Source organism: Parasteatoda tepidariorum, chromosome 9 (genome assembly GCF_982258835.1).
Source record: "Parasteatoda tepidariorum strain Cologne lab strain chromosome 9, Ptep-v5.0, whole genome shotgun sequence".
NCBI lineage: Eukaryota > Metazoa > Arthropoda > Arachnida > Araneae > Theridiidae > Parasteatoda > Parasteatoda tepidariorum.
The window spans coordinates 104,273,051-104,295,421 of record NC_141763.1 but is presented as its reverse complement, the minus strand read 5'-3'; the positions used below and the strand labels follow the sequence as shown (position 1 = coordinate 104,295,421).

The following is a 22,371-nucleotide window of genomic DNA, read 5'->3' as shown; positions in this document are numbered from 1 at the left end:
GATTCTTTAGCTCATATAAATAAATTTTTCTATGTTAACACATTAACCCAAAATTTAATTACACCTGCTTGTTACTCTTATCAAATTGGAAGTCAATATGGAAAAATCTTCAGAACAAGGGGTTGGGCTGTCGGGCCAATTATAATGATGTTATACTCCACTTTGGGCAATTTCGTTACACTTTTCTTCACTGGATTTTCTTTGTGCACTGATACTCAAAGGATTTTATTTGAGTTAAAATAATTTAAATTAGACCAAAAAATCTTTGAATGAAAAATTATTAAACTTTTACTCATTTTATGATGTTTCATGGTTTGTAATTTCAAATTTAAGAAGTCAAAATTAAAGAACAAATTTTTAAAAAAGTATTAAAATTATGCTTTTGAGATAAATTAAGTTATTTTTATGCAGAAAATGAGAAGAAATTCAATAAATACTTCATTTGTCTCTCTTTCTAATCTATTTTTATGCATAATTTTTTAAATTATACACTATTTTTCTTGCCATTTTGTTTGCTTTAAAATTCATATGGTTGTTATCTTCACAGATTTGAGAAAATTTAGGACATATAAAGGGCATTCAGTGCGAGATTTATTGAGAGCTATGAGGAACAAAGTAAGTATTTTTTTCTTTACTATGATGATTTAAATTAAAGAAATGAGCAGAAAAATAGAAAACCCTTGCTGAAGTATTTTTATAATAAAATATTTTTTGTCCTCTTTGTTAATTTATACTGTAATTGAAAACACTATTAATATTGGTCATGGTTGCTTAACTCGCTGATTCTTGAGGTTTGAAATTTTCTATCTCCTTAAAATATTAAAGATTTAAAGTATGTGTTGCTGAATTTCCTTCTAGTTTTCGCAGTGTGCTATGAGAAACTCATCTTATAATGGGAAGTATTAAGTTTTTTAATCTGAAGGCTTTTCAGGTACAAAGAAGGGTTGTAGTGAAAAAAAATTCTTCACTTTATAAATTCTTCATTTTTTGTTTTATTTCGTGTCAAGAAATACTAAAATTAAAATCAGCAATTAAAAATACACTTCCTTAAAAATTTTGTTACAGTAAATTTTCTTTATAGAGGCTATGTTTTTTTTTTCTTCTTTTTTTCAGGAATCATTGTTACACAATTTTTAAAAAAAGAGAGAAAAAAACATTAGAAAAAAGTTCTAATTCATATTTTGAGTTCCTTTAATGATCATTTGCACAGTGTAACATAAACAAAATTATGTAATCTTAATAAACAGCATTCTCAAGATTTAAAATTTTCAAAAAAATGTTCGAATTTTATTCTTTAGAATATTGAAAATCATTGTAACCTGTAAAAGGTTTAAATTTAAATTATTTCAATGATCTATTTTAAAAATATTTGAGGAATAGATTTAAATTTTAAGCATTATTTGCGCTCAATTTTACAAACTGAAAAAATAAAGATTAAAAGCATTTTTAATGAGTTAATAATAAAAAGAGAACATATTCACGTTACATAAAATCTATGGTATTCTTATAAATTTATAAATAATAGAAAAAAGAAATGTTACATTTAAATGATAAAATCAACGATTTATTTCAGTATGATAAGCTGAATAGTTTGAGAATTGAAAACTCTTATGAAATTCATATGTAAAATTATAATTTTGAAATATATATTTGAAAAATTACGGATTTTTAATTATCAGAGAGATTACTGCTATAATTTAAAAGTTCAATGTGCATGCGTATAAGTTGTAAAAAATCAAAAATAGATTTAGGCATTTTAATAATAAATAGTTCAATCTTATTTTTTTGATGTACATGTCAGATATTTAGTTAGGATTGTGTCGGTTGATCTTGAACACATGAAATTATTTTAGAATAAAATGTTATATTCATTATCTAAATAAATAATTATTAATTTCGAATTTTGAGGATAGTTATGTTTTAAAGATAGTATTAAAGTTGTATTTATGTTTAAATTTACGAAAAAAAAATTCTATCCAATTGTAATTAGTTTACATTTTTTTGTTAACTTTTGAAGCGATATAAGATTTTAAATTGAATATTATAGTGAGTAACATTATAATTTTAGAAAACAAAAATCGATTGGTCAAATTTTAGTGATTTTTTTATTCTTTTTATATATGAATTGTAAATTACAAATTCTGCTTTTGTTAAGGACTCTAAAACGTTTTATTATGAGAAACAATTTGAAAAAAATCTCATAATTAATTTAATTCTGGTTTTATATGGTGACTTTAATTTCATTTTTATTTCTGAAGCATAATTTAACACCTTTAACAATACTTTGATAATTGGATATTATTTTCTCTGATCTTCAAAATAGCATGATTTCTAAATTGTTTAAAATAGTACCTTGGTAACATTTGTATAAATTTAATATCCGATTTGATTTGTGCTGTTGAACCCAAATTGAATAAGATTCCATAATTATTTAAACGTTGGTTATTTCTAAAAAGTTAGTTCTTATACATAGTTTTATTTGAAATCTTAAAGAAACTTTTAATACTTTATATTTTAATTTTCAATACAATTACATAATATATAACAGTATTCTTGTAAATTATGTATCAATTGTCTCACAGGGGTTCAATTTTTTGATAAGTTAAAAATATTAACGAAACTAATAGAGTATTTCACATAATTCAAAAAAAAAAAAAAACTAGTTTTAAAATGTATTATTTGTATAATATTAAATCATGATACAATAAGTGTAATTATGGAACTTTTGAACAATTTTTGAGCTGCTTAAGATTCTTAATTTTGTAAATAGTATGAAGTTGGGAAAGTTATTTTGTATTTATTTTTTTAAAATATTTTATCTGCAATACCTTACAAAATTTTGGGTATTAAAATTTTATTTTTTAGAAAACATTTGGAAAATACTCTCAATCATTGTGACAATTATTTTCAATTTCGAAATTGAATAAAAGTGAGCTAAAGATCAAAGATTGCAATGATTTTGACTTAAAAATGTATTTGTAGTACAAAAGAGGAGATAAATAACTTAAATTTCCTGATAGTTTTTTCAGCTACTGACAAGTGGATATCAAAATGCACTAAACTGAAATGCATTTAATTATCATATAAATTAACAGTTTTTAGCCCCATTACTCACAGTAGCCTCAATGAACACAACCTATATTACATTAAAACAAATCTCCATGTTATGAGAAAGAAGGTATTTGTTTTTTAAAAAATTAAATAATTTCACAAAAAACAAGTATTGTTATTTTTGTATGCTTTTCTTATACAGAATTTTGCTCAAGAAAAGTTCCTAGAATTTCATTTATTAGTCATCTAGTCATTTCCAACTGTTCTTGCACGTTGTTTGCTTTTTTTTCCACTAAAAATCTATATCTCTATGTATTATTATCATATTACCACTTATGTATTATCACTAAGACGCTATATTATAAAATTTTATATTTTAATGCATTATTCAAGTGCAATAAAAAGAACAAGTTTCAATTATTGATAATCAAAATCAGGGTTACCAACCAAACACTTAGGAAAAGTGAGTAATTTTAAATCCCTAATATTACAGGGAGTTCTTGTTGATTCCTGCTGTGCATGTAGGGGGTGAAAAGTCAGCCTTTTGAATCTTTATAGGAAGATAAAAAAGTTAAAAATTTGTCTTAGATTTTAAATTACTGCTTTCTTAAAAAGACTAATTATAATAGTATTACAAGGGAGTATGTATCTTTTTTTGTAGTTTAATTTTTCTTCAAACTATATCGATTAATATTATTTATAATATAGTATGATAAAAATTGCAATGTATTTTAAAAAACAGTGAATCAAGAAATTTTTTTAAAAAAGTATTTTGGATAAATATGTTTGGATGTTTTACAAAAAATGGTATTTGTAAAATGGGATTTTAAAAAAGAGAGAGAGAGAGTACAATTAAGGAACATCAGTTCCAAGACTTTTAATTTTCTTAACACTGATGATATACTTTGAAATAATTAGTGATACGCATAAATGTACCCTTTTTGTTGATCAAACTAGAACAAGTTGTAGACGATTCTCTTCTTTTTCAAACTATATTCATGAATGAGTTTGAATAATTGCTTGTTAAACTATACTCATATGTTTGAATAAAATCAGGTTTTGACTTCTAATGAATGATTTTTGTTTTTGACTCTTAATTAAGTTCAAATGACACCTAAACTTTATGCAAATTTTGTAAAAAATAAAATATTTATTGACAGTAACATATATTTACAAAAACTTAGAAAACATTTGTAATTCTTAAATTTAGTACGTAAAAAATGGATGGTTAATCAAAAAACATTTATTTATTGTTCCATGGAATAAATTTATCTTTTCATTTATAGTGAAAAATAGCTCATTTTTGTGAATAAAAATGGTGTCTGTTTTCCACTTTATTTATTTAAACAAATGTAATTTTTCTATGTGCTTTAGACACTGTTATTATTTTTTCCTTAAGAAACACCATTACCGGGAGTTACCAGAAGAGCTTCAGTCATCACTTGGAGAAATACCCAATCAATTTGTTACGTATTTCACATCTCGTTTTCCAAAGCTTCTCATACATTCCTACCTAGCCATGCAGCTTTGCAAACATGAGACTATATTTTCAAAATATTATGATCCTTCCATTGACTTACTATTTATAGATGATTACAACAAAGCTATTCCACCTTCTCCCTGGCAATTGAAGAAAATTGCTAGAGAAGCTGAGAAACAGGCTGCAATCAAAAGTGACACAACACATGATTCCAGTGTTAAAGCACATGATGGAACCACGATTCATGATAGTAGTGATACAATGGTCGTGTCGTGTGACACTAGGGCCACATGGCATGATATGAGTGTTACAGAACATGAAAGTGTCATGACTTGTGATATGGCGCCTGATACTAGTGTCATAAAATGTGACACTGAATTTCCATTATCTCTTGAAGAGAAAAATTTTTCATATATGATTAATGATGGAGAGCATAATAACAATGTTATTTCTGTTATAATGAATAACAAGAAGTCCACTGATTTTATAAAAGATACTAAAAAAAAGAAACTTAAAAAGAAGCATAAAACTCCTAACAAAGAATGAATGTTTCATTACCTACTCTAGAAGTGCAATTAAATGTAAATAGACATTAAATAATTGGTGCAATTGTAAATAAACACTATCATTCACTCCACAATAGAGCAAGGTGATAACGCAGCATAAAGGTGTTTTTAGATGGGGGGTTTTTTTAATAACGGTGCATGGATGTTAAGAATTATTTAATGCACAGCAGAATTTTTTAAGTTTTTTTAAAATTCAAATTGTGTTGTTTGATATTTGTGTATGTGGATTTTATGTTTTTAAGTCATTTTATTTTCATGTTGTGCACAAAAGTGTTATGAGATGCATGTTAACATGAACTTCACATGCCTATTATAGTCTTAACTATGAACTATGGTTATAAATGTAGCTATGGTTATAAATGCAATGTCTAGTTGTAGTCAAGTGGCTATGTGTTAGGCAGGACGGTTGGTAGAATTAAGGTAGGCTTAGTGTTAATAGTACATAATACATAAGGTAAAGAAGTTGAGCGACAAAGCTGCAGAGCATCATCGATTTAGTGCAAATAGACTCAAATGGTAAGAAAAGAACACCAAAAATGTGTATTTGTTTGTTAAGAACTTCCTACATGCTGACTTGAGTAAATAATATTGGGGGGGGGGGAAAGTCCCATAATGATGTAATCACACAAATGCATGTTTTAATGACCTTAATTTTTCAAATTAATGTCATTAAGGTGTTTATTTGTATTAAATAAATATCGCTCTACAACTTCGTAATTATTTTGTGTCTCATATCTTTTACCATTTTCAAGATAGTAATGCTAACTTTAGAGTTTTCCTGCAGATGTCAGTATAAGCAGTTTTGTTTTGTAGCATATAGTCACTTTAATACACCTAGACACCACTTTTATAAGTGTAAATGGACTCAGTCATTGGAAAGTTAAAAAGGTGGCCACACACTTCAGCATTATGTTTGTTGCATCTGTATATTTTGACACGTAAACACCACTTTTTGACAGTTGCTTTATATTATTATTCTCTGGTGGTTATATACTGTGGTACTAATTTTTGATAACTTGTCATTATATGTTTTGATTTAGCTGTATAACTTTTAAAATGCCTTTTGTCATTATTAAAATTTTGAAAAAGTCCTTCGCTATGCCTTTGACCGATGAACAATTTTGTGATAATGTATGTTCTCACTGCAGCTGAAGACATTAGTTATTTTAATAAAAGTAACCAGCATGCAATAGAACTAAAAAACAATGAGAGACAAGTCAAGGTGCTAAATTGAATTTTTTTTTTTGAAAACTAAATTTATATTAGTTTTGTTATGTTTTAAAATGAATAAATTTGTGCTTAAATTTTATCATTTTGTTTTTGTGTATTTAAATAATACTCTATTTAAGAACAATATTTAAGTTTGGATATTTATTTTATGAAGGATAACAAACAAGTTAAATCATCTTTGTAATAAAATTATATTTTGTCTTTTTGTTTGTTTTTATACAAACAAAAATGTCATGAACTATTTTTTATACAAAATAGAATTGAACAAATTATATTTCAAACATCAGTATTAGACTTGATTAAAATCATTGTGAAAATCTTTTTATTTCTTGTTAATTTTTATTTTAGGGTCTTGTGAACAAATATAAGTTTAGTGTACTAATGTGCTATATAAATTCAGCTGAAAAAAGTTTAATATTAACAAAAACATTTCATTGTAGTTATTTTAAATTATTTGAACTGTTACTCATTTCAATTGTTTAATTTTTTTATGACTTTATTTTATCATTTAAGCATTTTGTGTGTTACAATAAGAAAGCATTTAGATAAATACGTAATTTGTGTAATTATTTATAGTTTTGTTATAACCTATTTTCATGTGGTGAATTTCTTGTTTTATTCTATATAATGATACATAATTAAACATTTTGATTAATTTCTCTGATGTATTGTTTTCTATAACTTAACAAGAAAATTAGTTAGTCAAAATTTTGAATTTACAAAATGTCAGTTAAATATTTATTCATGCACTATATTTCAACCGATTATTTTTAGGACTAAATCATTTCAAACTGAAGTAAAATAGTTTTCTTTACATTAAAGAGCCTGTTAACTATGAAAACATTAATTTCGTTCATTTAAATGCATGATAATAATTTTCAAGGATATCGTATCATCTTGATTCAATGAAAAGTAATGATGTTATGATCATATAGTAAGTTTATTTATGTTAGTGTGAGTACTCCTTTAGAAACTACGATTTCAAAAGAATGTTTTTACAGTCGATAACAAAAATTTCTCTGTTTGTTTTGTTTTTGTTACATTTTGTTCAAGAATATTTTCTTTAGCACTTAATCATGCAGTTTCTTTGGTTTTTGCAGTTTCTTTCTTTTTTTTCTTCTTTTTTTTATTTTTTTTTATTTTTGCAGCTTCTTTGATTTTTAATTGTAGATCAAACACTAATTTTTGGGTTGAAAATATTTGAAGATCAGCTGATATATGTGATTAACATACAGAGGTGGAACAATATTGAGTTTTCCCTTTAATAGCCCCCAATAATGGTTTACATTATTGAGTACAACAGATGCGTAAAATATTGTTTGTTGCTCAACACTATGACATGGCTCTGAAAAAATGGTATCAATTTTAAAACGTTCTTACTTTTCAAAGTTATGGATCAAATTTTTTATGATTTGTTGGACCATGAATTTAATTATTTCAACATAAGAGTAAAAACATCTATGTATTAGCAATATTGCTTACCAAAAATAATAAAATCAATTATAGTTTTATTTCATACATTGTTCTTACTATCATTCATTCATCGTTACTTAATTGAAATATAGTCATGGAAAAATAAAAGGTTTTGAAAACTTTTAAAATTCATTTTATGCTTGAAAGCTATTGAATATATTTTTATATATTTATTGATGTTTGGTTCTATCTGATTTGAAACCAAATCATTGTAAAACCAAAAAATCCTTGGACCTTACCAATAACAAAAATAACGAACTAATCTATTAATAATAACTCTTCATATACTATTGATCTTTGAAAAAATATTAGCATTTTTAATATAAAATACTTAAAATATAAATGATTTAATACTGAAAAAAAAAATTCTTTCATGGAGATAGAGGTGAGATAAAAGAAAATTAAAAAATAGAAAAGTGAAAGCAATTTATTGAAGGCGTCTTGTTATGCTTTGTTACTATTTCCACTATCTGATTCTTTTTAAATATTGTCATCTTTATTTGTCAGTTGACAAGTTTATTCATTAATTTTGTGTGTGTACACTTTATGGGTAAGGGATGTGCAGATGTTGCCAGTGTTTGTTTTCTAAGAACATGATGCATTTTAGCATTTAAAAATATCATGCATTTAAATGTTAAAAGTTTTATTATTATTTTTATTTAGAAAAAAACTTTTTTTAATTTTAGAAGCTTTTATTTAAAAAAAAATTACAAAGTAAATAAAAGTTATTATTTACAAAAAAAAAACTTGTTTTGGATTTATTTGAGTAATACATTTGTTATAATTCTTCTTGGCTTGGTGATTTTGTATGAATTTTTCTTAGAATTCATAAACATTATACAGTATATGCCTGATTATATACCAAGAAAGATGACTCAGAAGATTTGAAACTTATTATTTTGTTATGCAAATTGCGACATGTTATTTGTGCTGTTTAAAATGTTGATTTATAATAGATGATCATAAATAACGTTTGCCGTAATAGATATTCTTTATGTGGACCTCTTCACCATATTTATTAACAAAAAATAATAATAAAATGCACATATTTGACCAAAAAGTATTGATTGGATGGCGATTAGCAGACTACTTTTTTTATCGGCCGATAATTTTGTCCTATATTAAGAGCATATTTTGAATACAAATTGGACAACGGGAATGTTTTATGTGCTTTTTTTTTCTATGAGAGTTAATGATTTGTCACAAATCATACCACTTTTTTTTTTTTTTTGTAAACTGATCTTTGTTTGCAGGCACACGCAAAAAGAATCGGTGGGAAGTCGTGATGGTTATGCATTGATTAAATTTTTATTTTATAATTTTTTATGATGTAATTTTTTATAATTAATTTTCTAGCAGATTTTGAAATGTATAGATAATTTTTAGTTTTTACTGATCAAAATCTCATTTTACTTTCCCTTTAAAATCGATCTTTTACTAGTTGACAAGAAATAGCTTTGACGCTTAATACATTGTAATATAAATGCGTATTGAAACACCACAACCAAACTTTAAAATTTGGTAGCAGAACCCACTGCAAATTATTACACATAAATTTTTTCCTTTGCAATAAAAAGATTTTACAAAAAGAATGTGTGTCTTCTCTTTTGAGTGGAGCTGTTTAATTTAAAATACTCCTTTTAAAATATCTCTGAACTTGCATTACAAATATAAATTTGTTTCTTCATAAAATGTTTTACGCGAGTGCAAAGGAAGCACGATTAATTTGCACGCAGATAATCAGGTATATACTGTAGTCCTAGAAAAAAAATTTTTTTTACATTTTAGAGAATTTGTCCTAAGCTGGTTTTTTATTTTATATGAACAAACGTAATGCTCATGTTTTAAAATTTTTTCCCTAAGTGTTAGGTTTAATTCTTTTTTATTATCAATGCATTATTCATTGTTTTAGTTTAGATTCTTCTAAAATATGAGCTTTTTGGGTGTGTAAATTTAGTTTTTGTGAAAAATGATTTCTTCGGCATTCATTACTTTATTATTATATTTTGGTTATGCATTCCCTTAATTATATTTGTAATTTGATCTCTTTGTAAATATTTTGTTTTTGAATAAAAAATAACATATTGTTCTAAACTTGTTTACTTATTTTAACTACTATTGGTAGAGTGCATTTTGAAATGTAGCATGCGAGAGTCAGTTATTGAGAAAGACAGTTTTTTGTAATTTACTAAATTTGATACATTTTAAAAAGACTAGAGACATTTTGATTCATATAAATGGAATTGATTAAACTGAAATGCGTACAACCTCAGTCATGTTTAGGTGGTTAGAAATAAATGTAAATTTTTTTTTAAATGCAATTATAATACATAAAATATAGGGGATCTGCCTGTTCTTTCGATTTTAAAGAGATCCAGTACTGACCTCAAGGTCTGTCCGCTGTCACTCTTGAGAGTTGGTTTATGAAGATCTGACTGTTAGCGACACAGATGAGGGACTAATGATAAATCCCAGTTTGCAGGGTTCCATCCTGATATTCCTGATAAAAAATATTTTGTCCTGATATTCCTGATTTATGAGTGTGCTCAGAACACCCCATTTTCTATGAATACAAATGTGGATCGATTTTTAATCCAGCATCTTTTTATTTTAATTAAAAATCACAAAATTTGTAGTTTGAACTTAGTTCATTAATATACACATGGATTAGGCATATAGTTTCAGCAGGATTCTTTTTTTTTTTTTAACTTTTGGGAATTAAGTTAATTTATGGAGAAACAGTTTTACACAATAAATTTTCATTTGGGGGGGGGGGGTCAGGAGGTCATATGCTCATTTATTATTTTCAGCAAATACAGTAACAAATCTTGTAGAAGAAGTTTTGAAATTCACATTTCTCTCTTCGTCTCTTTCATAGTGATAAAATAATCGATTCCATTCAATAAAATAGTATTTATATCATAGATGTTTTAGGATCAGCAACTAAATTATTTTTGTACCAAATTGTTAAGCGGCATATTCACTGTGTTTTAAAGATTATTTAAGTGCTATTTTAAAATTATTGGATGAAGGTTATCCAGGGTAGCACATTCAAGAGTAATTTGAAAAGCTAGTAGGAAAAAAATATAGCAGAAACAAAATGTTTTATATATTTACAAACTAAACATCCTTGTTACAGCTGAATTCTTAAAATTGACGATAAATTCATGAAGCATTCACTCTTTTTACATTTTTTTCAGACTCTTCTGGTGCTGTTCTCTTGAATTCGATTTACTAACTTTAACTAAATATTGTTAAGAGGAAATATTACCCAATGGATATTGGTTATTTTTTTTTATGCAAATGTCTCTCTATGTTCAAAATTGTCTGTTTTTGGATTTTACATTACATTTGGTGGTGCAAAAACGTGACTTGCGTAAAGGAATTACAGAGCTGTGTATAAAAAAAGAGAGGAAAAAAAAAGAAATTAGCAATTATAAAATCCGTTATCAACAGTTAAATTTCAACTATTTATGAACATAACACGATTTTTTTTCGGAAATTGAAAGTAATTGCAATTGGGTGCTTTTTTTGTAATTTTTCTCTCTCTTCTTTTTCTTTAAATAGTAACTTTATTCATTGTTATAGAATAATTTATCTCTCTCGAGATCTTCATTTTATTAGCTCGCGTTTAAGATTAGTTATTGCCATATTTAAATCTTAACTTTTTTATCGAAATTTTTAAAATATAGAATAAGTCTCAATATAGATAAAAACTGTTTACAATTTGAACTGTTATGTGATAGAAAGTTATTATGTTGCACATTCTTAAGTTAAATTTTTCTTCAAACTACGATTGATTATTTTTCACATTTAACTATCGATTCATCTTATTACGATTAACAAAATAATAAAAAATTTGCTTTCTTAGATTATATAAATAATTTATTTTATGTACAAAAGAAACCTTAATGAATGAGACTGGTGCTCGAAGAAAATTCTTATTTTTGTTATCAAAGTATTTTGAGTTGTTCTTTGATAAAATTATAAGGGAGAATGCTAAAATTTCTGTTCCAAAGGAATTAATTCTAAAATTAAAAAGAGTACATTTTGTGGTTCTTTTGTAATAAGATTAAGATTTACTAAAGTAGAGCTAATTATACTTTTTTAGTTTGTTGTTTGCACTTTTTAAAAGCCGTTTTCTAAAAAATTTCTGAAATGTTTTTGGCCCACTACGAGGCTTGCACAATTAATTCTTCGTTTCCTTTTCTTTAAAATAGTCTAGTATTTGTTTATTGTACCAAAAATTGTCCTGATTTTTCTTTAAAATGTTATTACTTATGCGACTTGCCAATACCAGAATGCGTGGAAATCAAACGAATTTTTAAGGCAGAGGGTGCATTTCTTTTTTTTTCAGTGGTGCCATCTATGACCAAGAAATACGATTTCAGCCCCCACACACGCCACAGCCCGTTTCACAGGGAGGACCCATTCATTCCTCCCCAGATAGTGATTTTGATCTGAACCAGACAACGATCCAATTCAGTATCCCCCCCGAGGGATTGAAAATGTCCTGATTTTCATTTTGAACGACCGTGGAGCTTACAGTTTGTTGTGACTGTCCGATTGTGAGACATGAACAATCTAATCGAAGCAAACAGTAAGAAAAATAACTTGAACCATACATTTTAATTCATGCTCAGGGGGAGGGGAAAACTTTTTGAATAAGTAATCATTCATGTTTACATGATAGGTCATATCCATTCGGGTATGTGACATCTGAGTGTAGCAGAAGCTTCCATCAGTTCATTCCGATGCCTTTCATGAGTAACAGATGTTACGCATTCTTGAAACATCTTACTGCTGAAACAATGCTTTCTGTAAAAGGAAGAATACTTATAACAATTTGTATTTTCAATAGACATAACATCAGTTTTTATTAATGAAATGATCACACTAAACTACCAGCTTAGCGATCCAAGCGTTTTTAATTGTGCGGACCACCAATTTCATAAAAACTTTGAGGTCCACTTACTACTTTTACATTCAAGCAAAAAATCTAACCATAACTTTACTACTATTACATAAGCGGTTAACAGAAACCCTCCAGCATGGATTATTACACCTGCTCAAGATTATTATTTTTATCGCAGATTTCAAAAACATAAATAAAACTAATTTACAACTAGTGAAAGTATGTGAGTTATTTTTAAAATAAAATCGCTCAATAAAATAGAGATCCAGTGAAAAATTAAAAATGTTTCCTTTTATCCTCATTGACGAACGATAACAAATCATGCATATACTGGTTATCATAAATGAGGAAAATATAACAAAAATAGCGGCCCAATAAGCCAATCCCATTGAAATTTGAATATGTTGTCAAACGAGAGTTGCTAAATAAAACTGCAATATTAAATGAAGTCATCTACAATGTGCATAAAATTGTATGTTTGATCGCAAGAATGTTGCAGTGCTTCTGAAATTTGAGCTATCCCATTTGTAACAATAATCACCCGGCATCATTTTGTCCAAGGAACTGCGTTGGACATCCATTTAAAGATTAGAGGCAGGACAAAGTCGGATAGAAGTTGCCAGATGGCTAAATGTGAGTCCTTCTGTGGTTGATAGATTTTGGTAGCAGTTTCTAACCATAGAATTGGCATCCAGAACGCTCAGCTAAGGACGTCCAAATGCTACGAAGAGTGCCGATGACCGATATTTATCGTCATGTGCATAAATGAATTTGATCCAGTCTAGATCCTTTCTTAGTGCAGCTACCAGGAGAGCGTCTGCTGTGCATAGACAAACTTAGTTTTTTCGCCAAGCTACCAGCCATTCGCACCGTAGAATGGAGCCTCCAAAGCGATGGTTGATTGATTTGAAGAGAACCCGATATCATCCATCCCTGAAAGAGATGCATACCAAGGAATCTGTTGTGTGTTGGGTGGACCTGCATTTCTCTCCACGTGCATGCTCTCGTGTATTGAGATGGCACAATGAGTGATGATTTCGTGCTACAGGAGGAAAACGCAACGCCGTGCAGGGCTCGCATCGTGGATGATTATCTTCAACAGCAGACAATTTATGGCAAGGAGAAGCCAGATCGATCACCGGACTTAAATCCTATAGGAAGACGTATAGCTGATCTCAATCCTCCTCTTCAGACTTCCTCAACTGTTTTGCAAGAATAATGGTTCGCACTTTCAACTAGACCACATAATTGAAAGCATCACACATTGCTGTAACTTAAAAATATGGAAAAAACGCAGAAAAAATGTAAAGATTTTTTAAAAAAGAAAAAAAAATTAAAAAAACTGGAAGACCGATTATATTTGCAAAACAATAGTGCTTTATAATATTGTATTAATACAGCCTAAGCGAAATATGTCAATACAATAGTGTGAGGAGTACCAAAAAAATAGAGACGAAAATCGAACAAATTAAGCAACAAATACAAAATAAAACATAATAAGCAAAAATAGAACATAAAAATTCAAGAAAATACGCAATAAAACACAAATTGTAATATATAAAGCGAGTAGCGAATTTATTATGTACTTACACTTACCGGCATCGTTGGAAAATGATTTAATATACTTTCGTAACAAGTTTACCAGGTTATAAAATATGAAAATAGAAGCGCAAATAGAGGATGCTGGGATCATTTTACGGTTCATTCTTACTGAAGCACCGAAACGCGTTTAATTTATCTATTTAGTTAACTTGGATTGGTGTGAATCTGGATGCGTATAAGGTAATGATATTTTACTGGATAATTCAAAGTTTGTAATTAATAAGTTTAAATTGTAATTATACAATTTTCATATGGATGATTTTAGAGATATTATTAATATTTAATGAAAAATATTGATTTTTAAACGATTCTTTATTAAATATTAGAAGAATTTTAGCTACGGATTCTCCCGAATTGAATTTGCACATGGTAAAAATAAAAATTTAGTTAACAGAGAAATTTTTAATAAATGTATTAATAATTATAACATACGATTAACTCAATGATTTTATATGGAATTTAATAAAACTTTTTGGATATTCCTTGTTTTTTTTATTAAATTTCGGAAGAGTTCGTCTATTCGTTTTTTCGATAAATAAACATTACTAAACTGCTGTTTGTAGAAAATGCAACACCATGAAAGAATCATCAGAATCAAATGAAATTTAATGCAGAAACGACTTGTACTGATACAAATAAATGATGAAATTTTCAAAACAAAAGAAACAAATTAAGCGTCCGAAATCAGTATTTGGTGCAGCCACCACGCGCTGCAGTAAGTGCTGCTATACGACGTGGCATGGAGTCAAACAGATGTTGAATATCTGCTTGAGGAAGAGAATTCCATATCGCTTGTATGCGCAACCAAAGTTCGTCTTTGGAAACTGCAGGACGCGGATCACGAGTGAGACGCCGACCAACCATATCCCACACGTGCTCAATAGGCGACATATCCGGCGAATAAGCAGGCCAAGGAAGAAGTTGCATGCGTTGTGCTGAACAGAAGTCTCTAACAGTCCGCGCAACATGTGGGCGTGCATTATCCTGCTGAAAGATAGCTCCAGGGATGCCTTGAAGGAAAGGAACGACTTCGGGCTGTAGCACTTCACGGACGTATCTGTTTCTATTGAGATTACCCTCAATTCGTATCAAATTGGATCGTCCATGATACGAAATCGCACCCCAGACCATAACTCCGGGTGTTTGACCACTATGTCGTTCAATAATACACTCAGGAAGGCAGCGTTGACCGGCATAACGTCTAACACGAACACGGCCATCATGGGTCCACAAATTGAAGCGTGATTCATCTGAAAAGACAACTTGGTGCCAATCAGCTCGCCAGTCTCTGTGCTCAAGAGCCCACTGCCGACGCAGCCGTCGATGATCCGCCGTGAGGGGAATCCTGTATAATGGCACCCTTGCACGCAATCCACGGCGCAGCAGACGACGACGAATTGACGAAGCCGACAATTGTACACCTGTAGCAGTAGACCAATGTGCTGCCAGCTGCCTGGAGGAAGCTGTGCGATCATTCACCGCCATGCGGAGCAGGTGTCGATCATCGCGCTCTGACGTCACCTTCTGTCGTCCAGTGCCTGTTTTTCGAGTTGTTCGGTGCTCGTCGGTCCACTGCTTCCAAACTCGCATCACTGTGGAACTGTTCCGCTGCATACGAGCTGCTATTGCGCGATAGGAAAATCCTCCTTCTCGAAGGCCGATTATCCTCCCTCGTTCAAACTCCGTAAGTTGCTTGAATTTCTTATTCTTCCGTCGTGGAGGCATACTCAGGTCTCACTAAACGTTTGCCACTAACAAATAATCATAGACTATTTTCAACGTCCCGCTACAGCACTTTATTTATACGCTTTCAGCATCAATTCAGAGGGCGCTGCGCGCGCCACGCACGCGCGATGGCTCTGAAACTTTATTAATTTGCATAATATCCTATAATTGACATTTGCTGCGAATTTCATTTGATTCTGATGATTCCTTCATGGTGTTGCATTTTCTACAAACAGCAGTTTATATATATATATATATATATATATATATATATATATATATATATATATATATATATATATATATATATATATATATATATATATATATATGAATGAATGACCCATATGTTTCGTCTATTTTGACAGAAGGACTGGGTCATTAGTATTAGTTAAAACTAATTTAAGTTTTTGAAACGTTTCTTGTTTTTCCTTATCAAATTTTCAAAGGAGTATTTGTTGCGAAGTTGATAACTAAGAGGTTTGGCAAGTAATTTAACGAAACCATACCTTATTCATGAATAAAGTATATTTATGACTGTTTTCAACAATTTCACAATGATGACAAGCTTTCTTAAGATCGAAACATTATGCAAATTTAGCATCGATTAAATGATCCAAAAAATTTTCCATAAGGGAAAATGGAAATCTATCGCGAATATTTTTTTTAATATTTAGTTTACGATAATCTACGCATACTTGAGATGAATTAGTTTTTTTCTTATAAAAAAACTAAAGGAGCACAAAAATCAAATAGATTTTCCCTTTTAACTCGAAATGTTAAATTTCCCATACCTATATGGGCATTACTATAAAGCATGCACCACCTACAGTGATTTAAGTGCATCTAGCACAGGGGTTTCCAACTTACATGAGGCCGGGGGCCGCAATTAAAAACACCAGTCAAATGCCGGGCCGCAACTTTAACAAAATTTTATATAGGACTCTTTTATGTTTGAATGAACATTAATATTACTGTCAGATTTTTGCAAGTTGAACAAAACAAAAGTATTGAATTACAAATTAAAATCGAAAGTAAATTCATAAGCAACACACACGACTATTTTTGTATTTGAAAAAATATTTATTGGATGCAAAACCTGAGAAATAAATTTTTTAGCTCCGTTGGTATATGTTAAATTTCACAGAAACGAAGAAATTAGGTTTTTTAAACGAAAGAAAAGTATTTTAAACCCATACAGATTTTTTACGAAAATTGCCCGCAAAAAATAACAACATATATATTTTAGTTAGCTGGCCACAAAAAAGGGCTTCGCGGGTCGGATGCGGCCCACGGACCGCCAGTTGATAACCACTGATCTAGCAAATCGCTAAGTGGTCGTCATTTGAATTGCAAGATTCCATCATTACAAACATGAAAGCAAGTGAATGAAGAAATAGTAAAAATGGTCATTACCTGCATTTATAGAGTATTTCCTCTTCTCTAAAAACTTGGTAACATTCTTCACAAAGCCTGTCCAGTCGAGCTAATTTTGATTGGTCGTACAGGCCGCGGCAGCCCAGTCTGTCAAACTCAAAAAAAGTGATGTCGCCGGCCTGTGATGTCTCTGCCACTACGAGGACTACATAAACCATGTACCAAATCTGAGATAAACAATTCATTCAACTTTATATTCACTCCCAGTAAATATGCAATGAATTATAAAATTATTTTTATTGTACAGTGTGCTAAAAAAAAGAGATCACCCTGAATAACTTTTGGTTTAATGATTGGATTTTCATGTATGTGGACTGACTGGCATAATCTAATATGTCTTTGAACGATATTCCGATGATCAGACACAAATCGTTCTTTCTCTATTCTTTTTTTGTTCGACGGTGATCCTCAAAACATGACAAGCAATCTGGAAACCCAGTAGTTTAATCTAGAATGTTTTGGACGTTTATTTTACTTCTAGCATATTTTGCTTTGTCTCGAGAAGTTTTTAAGCGAATTGAAATGTTTTTGCACATAATTTATAAATAACCCTCATACAAAGATAATTCCACACAAAAAATAACTTTTAATAATAAAAAAAAATTAATTTTTGAAATTTTTCTAAAGTATGTAATATTAAGTAATAAAAAACAAAATTTGAGCGAAATCTGAAAATTTGAGTTTTTAGAAATTCACAGTAAAAAAAAAGAAAATTTTTATTTTGAATAAATCAAAAATGATTTGATTTAATTTGAGGTCGCCTGGAACATGAGGCCAGTAGCAGAATGTTGTTAATGCAAATTGAAGTTATTTTGTAACCATTTTATTCGGCTTTTTTCCGTTAGCAGTGCCATCTTTCGAAAAACTTTGTAAATAATTGTGAAGCTTTGTACGCTACTTTGAATAATATGCTTTGCTGCTACTCTGGCTTCCTGAGAAAATCGTCAGATTTTATTCTCTTTAAATATTTAGCATTTTTTAAGTATTATAACACAACAATCTACAACACAGCTAAAAAAACTTTAAACATTTTTAAAGCAGATTTTAATTATAAGTTGTGTAAAATTTGAAAGCTAATTTACAGTGAAATCATTCTCCTAAAAAAATTTAAATGCATTTTTTGCATTTCAATAATAATCTATTCTCCTCATTATTTACGTTCCTTTGTGTTTTTAAGTGACATAGTGTAAATATATACAACCACGGAGTTGAAATTTAATTAGTTAAAGCTAATTTTTGATTTTACACAAATTACTATTGTTGTAGAACAATTCCAAACGTACTTATCACACGCTTTATTACATTTTGAAAGCTAGAAGACAGTAATTTAAATAGAGAAAATGCGTACACAATTGTGATCAAATGCTTCTTTGGGATGAGTGTATTCGTAAGTTTTAATTTTTAAGTTTTTAAGTGTTTAAGATTTAAAAGGGATTAACTATTTTTCAGAAACTTATTATTATAAAGTTTTTTGTTATTTTAGTAGTATAAGGAAGTACTTTATTCATATTTTCTATTAGATATATAATGAATGTTATATTTCAATTTTGCATAAAAGATAACTATTGTTGTTTTGAATAATATGCAAACTATTGTTAAATTTACAACTCTAAAAGTACTCTTGTAAGTTTTGTTATATTAAAAAAAATGCTTAGTAATGATATTTTTAACAAGAAACTATTAAAAACTATTATTGTTTTGCATAACTTATAAACTATTATTTTCGAATCACTCCAAAATTACTTTGCCGAGCTTTATTGTAGTAATGCATAATGCTTTAAAGGAAAGAAAATTCCTCTATATAAATATTTTTATTCATTAAAAGCTAAAAGTAAATGAAAAAAATCGCATGTTTTTTGTTTAAACATTTCTAAGCCGAAATGTGTAATTGCCATTTCTATATTTTTATTTATTGAATAAAATAATACAAGCATATAAATACGTTTTTAAGTTGTTAATACTAACTTTAAGTACAAAATTCAAAAACTAAATTTAATAAGAATTTTCATAACTGTTGATAAAAGATGAGAGAGAAAGTTATACTCACCATAGCTTGCAAATGTTTTTTTTTTTCTAAAAGAGAGTCGGGAGAGCTTCTTCGTTCATCAATAGGACGCCTAATGAACTAAATCGGAGTGGTCAACCATTTATAGAAACTAACCATCTCTTCGAATTTATATTAATGTCCCGCCGCATCATTTAGATCTTTTCATCCCACCCCCTCTTTAAAGATTCTTTCTTAATTCATTAGACAGCTTTTCAACCAACAATTGCTTATTATTTTTTTTTTTTACTTTAAAACTTAAAATAGAGTGACTTAAAATATTTTGATTTGATTAAATATATGAATACATTAGAATAACTTCAAATTAATTTGTTACTGAAATAGAGTTAAGTAGTTGAGTTTTTTGAGCAATGGAGAGGCTTTTTTCTTATTAACTATTTTAAGACTAACTAAATAGACTGAATAAAAATATTAGGATATCATTTAAATTCGAATCCATTGGAATATTGAAAAGAAATTTGGAACTAAAGACCTAACTATAGTTGCTGATTTTCTTTTATTTATTTTAAGTTCTTTATTTTTATGTGCTTTTTCTTCAAAAAGGCTTGCTCATTCTAGGGTGCACTGCATAACCTGCTTCCCCTGTGTTCACTACTACACTCAAATGATCAATTGTGTAGCTCTCTGCCTCAAACCAAAAAATTAGAAAAATTTACTTGACAAGAGATTTTACCCCTGGAAACTAATTTCAAGTTGTTTTTTTTTAACTAATTTCAAGTAATTATTATTAAACTAATTCAAGGAAACTAAGTTTTGAAAACCAATTTCAATAAACTTTGAAAAACACCTATCATTAAAGTTTCGAAAATGAAGAAGTACAAAGTATCAAAAGATTTAAATCTTGTTGCAATTTGATTTTTTTTTTAATTTTCTCTCATCAAACAATGTCCAAAAAAATAGGGTTCAAGGATTTATTTAAAAAAAGAAAGATTTTAGTCATTTTTATTCAGTTAAAATATAATAAAATATTTTTTTCGCAGAGAAAGTTGAAAACAACCTGTTATAATTTTATGTTGTCTAGGACAAAAGATAAAGTGTTCAAAACTCCAAATATTTTTTGAATCAAAATATTGTTCAATATACAAAATGGAGTTATTCTATTAGGAAGAATTGTTACTGATTGATTCAATAGAAACTAAATGGATTGTGTTACGCGAAAGGTAAAATTTCTTTAAAAATACCCTCTCAAGAAATTATTCAAATTTCTCCCAATTTACTTGTTGAGGTTGATTACTTGCAGCAGCTATTAAATAATTTGCTGAAGGAATGAGTATATTTATAATCAGTAGTATATTCATTCAGATGATTAACCGCTTCCCTTGATAAAATAAAGATTAAACGCCGTCTATACTTTTACAACAATTAAATTAGCAATAGAAAACAGCACGCAATTTATTAATGACCATTTACGAACTAATAATACTTTTCTCAAATTAAACTGCAACGAAGGAAAAGGGATTCTTTGTTTTTAATTTGTAATCTATTCAGAATACCTGGAGAAACAGGGATCTTAAGAGGTGGATGTTTACGTGAATCGAAGTAATTGCAATGTTTTCCCAACTGGTAACTATTCCTAATGAGGGTTAATTAGACAATGCTCGTGAAATCTGAAATGTGTGTTAATGCATTTTGAATCCTAATAAATGAGCGGTATTCAGCAGTGAAAAATGCTTTTATTTTTTTTCTCCTCTTTCTCGCTATAATGCAGAAAGGGGTAAGAAATAAGAAAATTGCAATGAATTGTTTTGTGAGCCGATTTTCTCCATTATTCTTCGTGATTGATCTTTTGAAAAAGTAATTTTGATTTGTTTTTTTTAACTAACTCATTATTAACTTAAAAAATTAACGTCTTCAAGTGGATACATATTTGTAAGGCTAAATATGGGTTAATTTCTAAAATATCCCTTGGCGCGATATTTATTTACAACGCAACGTTACATTTATAAAATATTAGAATGTAAATATAGTATACATTAAATTTTTTCCCTACATTTCATTAATTGTTGTTGCTTCTAATGCCACTTGCCACACGGGCAAGCCTGCTTGGTCAAACCGAGCAAATTTAAGGCAGAGTGTGCGTTTCTTGTTTTTCAGTTGTCAGCGCCATCCTATGGCCAAGAATTCGTCTTCAGACGCACACACGTCACAGCCCGTTTTATAGGACGGATCCATTCACACGTCCATTCATTCATCCATAGATCGTAATTTTGATCTGAATCAGAGAACGATCGATCTCCAATCCAGTACTCCCAGAGGTATTGATTTGTTATGGGAACATGGAGGACTTTGCGACTCGACAGATTTAACATGCATCAATCACCATTTACTGCACGGGGAGTCTTCGGCCAGCGGGGTTCGATCCCACGAACTCTCGGATATGGGCCCAGTGCCCTACCGACCAGGCTATCAAGGCCTTACATTTCATTAATTAAAATTGATTAATTCCGGTACGATATTCCAAAATTGGCTCGAAGATGTCATTTAATATTGATTTATCAAATTGCTTCATAAAATAAGAATTAAGTTTTACATGATTAAATAACATTCTTTTACTAAATAAATATTAAAAGCGCACTTCTTGTGTAATCACATCTCTTTGAAGGAATCTATATCAATTGTTAATTACAAATTTATATTCATTAGGCCTTAACTAAGAGTATAAGGCACTTTACAGACTCTAAAAGCATATATTTCCGTTCAAAAAATCAGGCATTTCTATTAATTTTTTGTTGAAACTCTTGGTACTCTTATACGCTTATTCCAATTTTTCATTAACCTTAAAAAATTTAATTTTGTTTTGAAAGAAATTCGAAACTGTCTGTTAAGT

General features: G+C 29.0%; 2 protein-coding genes across 4 annotated transcripts in view; one reads left to right on the top strand and one right to left on the bottom strand.

Moving 5' to 3' along the window:
• LOC107439068 (serine/threonine-protein kinase/endoribonuclease IRE1) overlaps positions 1-6,986 on the top strand; it is a 55,177-nt gene extending 48,191 nt beyond the window's left edge. Inside the window, exons 21-22 of one of the 3 annotated variants that reach the window (XM_087152545.1) lie at positions 548-615; positions 4,451-6,986. In XM_087152545.1, coding sequence (XP_087008671.1) covers positions 548-615; positions 4,451-5,077 — 695 coding nt within the window. In that variant the 3' untranslated portion in view covers positions 5,078-6,986. Of the gene's footprint in view, positions 1-547; positions 616-4,425 lie in introns of those variants that run through there. The other 2 variants (XM_087152546.1, XM_087152547.1) reach the window with 2 other exon arrangements.
• A 5,327-nt stretch (positions 6,987-12,313) lies between these two features.
• On the bottom strand, positions 12,314-19,685 carry LOC147805187 (crustacean hyperglycemic hormone-like). Its single transcript, XM_087150770.1, has 3 exons — positions 19,527-19,685; positions 17,459-17,646; positions 12,314-12,618 (listed from the first exon to the last, which is right to left on the bottom strand). Exons 1-3 carry the CDS (start codon positions 19,527-19,529, stop codon positions 12,495-12,497), a joined length of 315 nt encoding a protein of 104 aa, XP_087006896.1. The 5' UTR covers positions 19,530-19,685; the 3' UTR covers positions 12,314-12,494.
• Between the last annotated feature and the right edge of the window lie 2,686 nt (positions 19,686-22,371).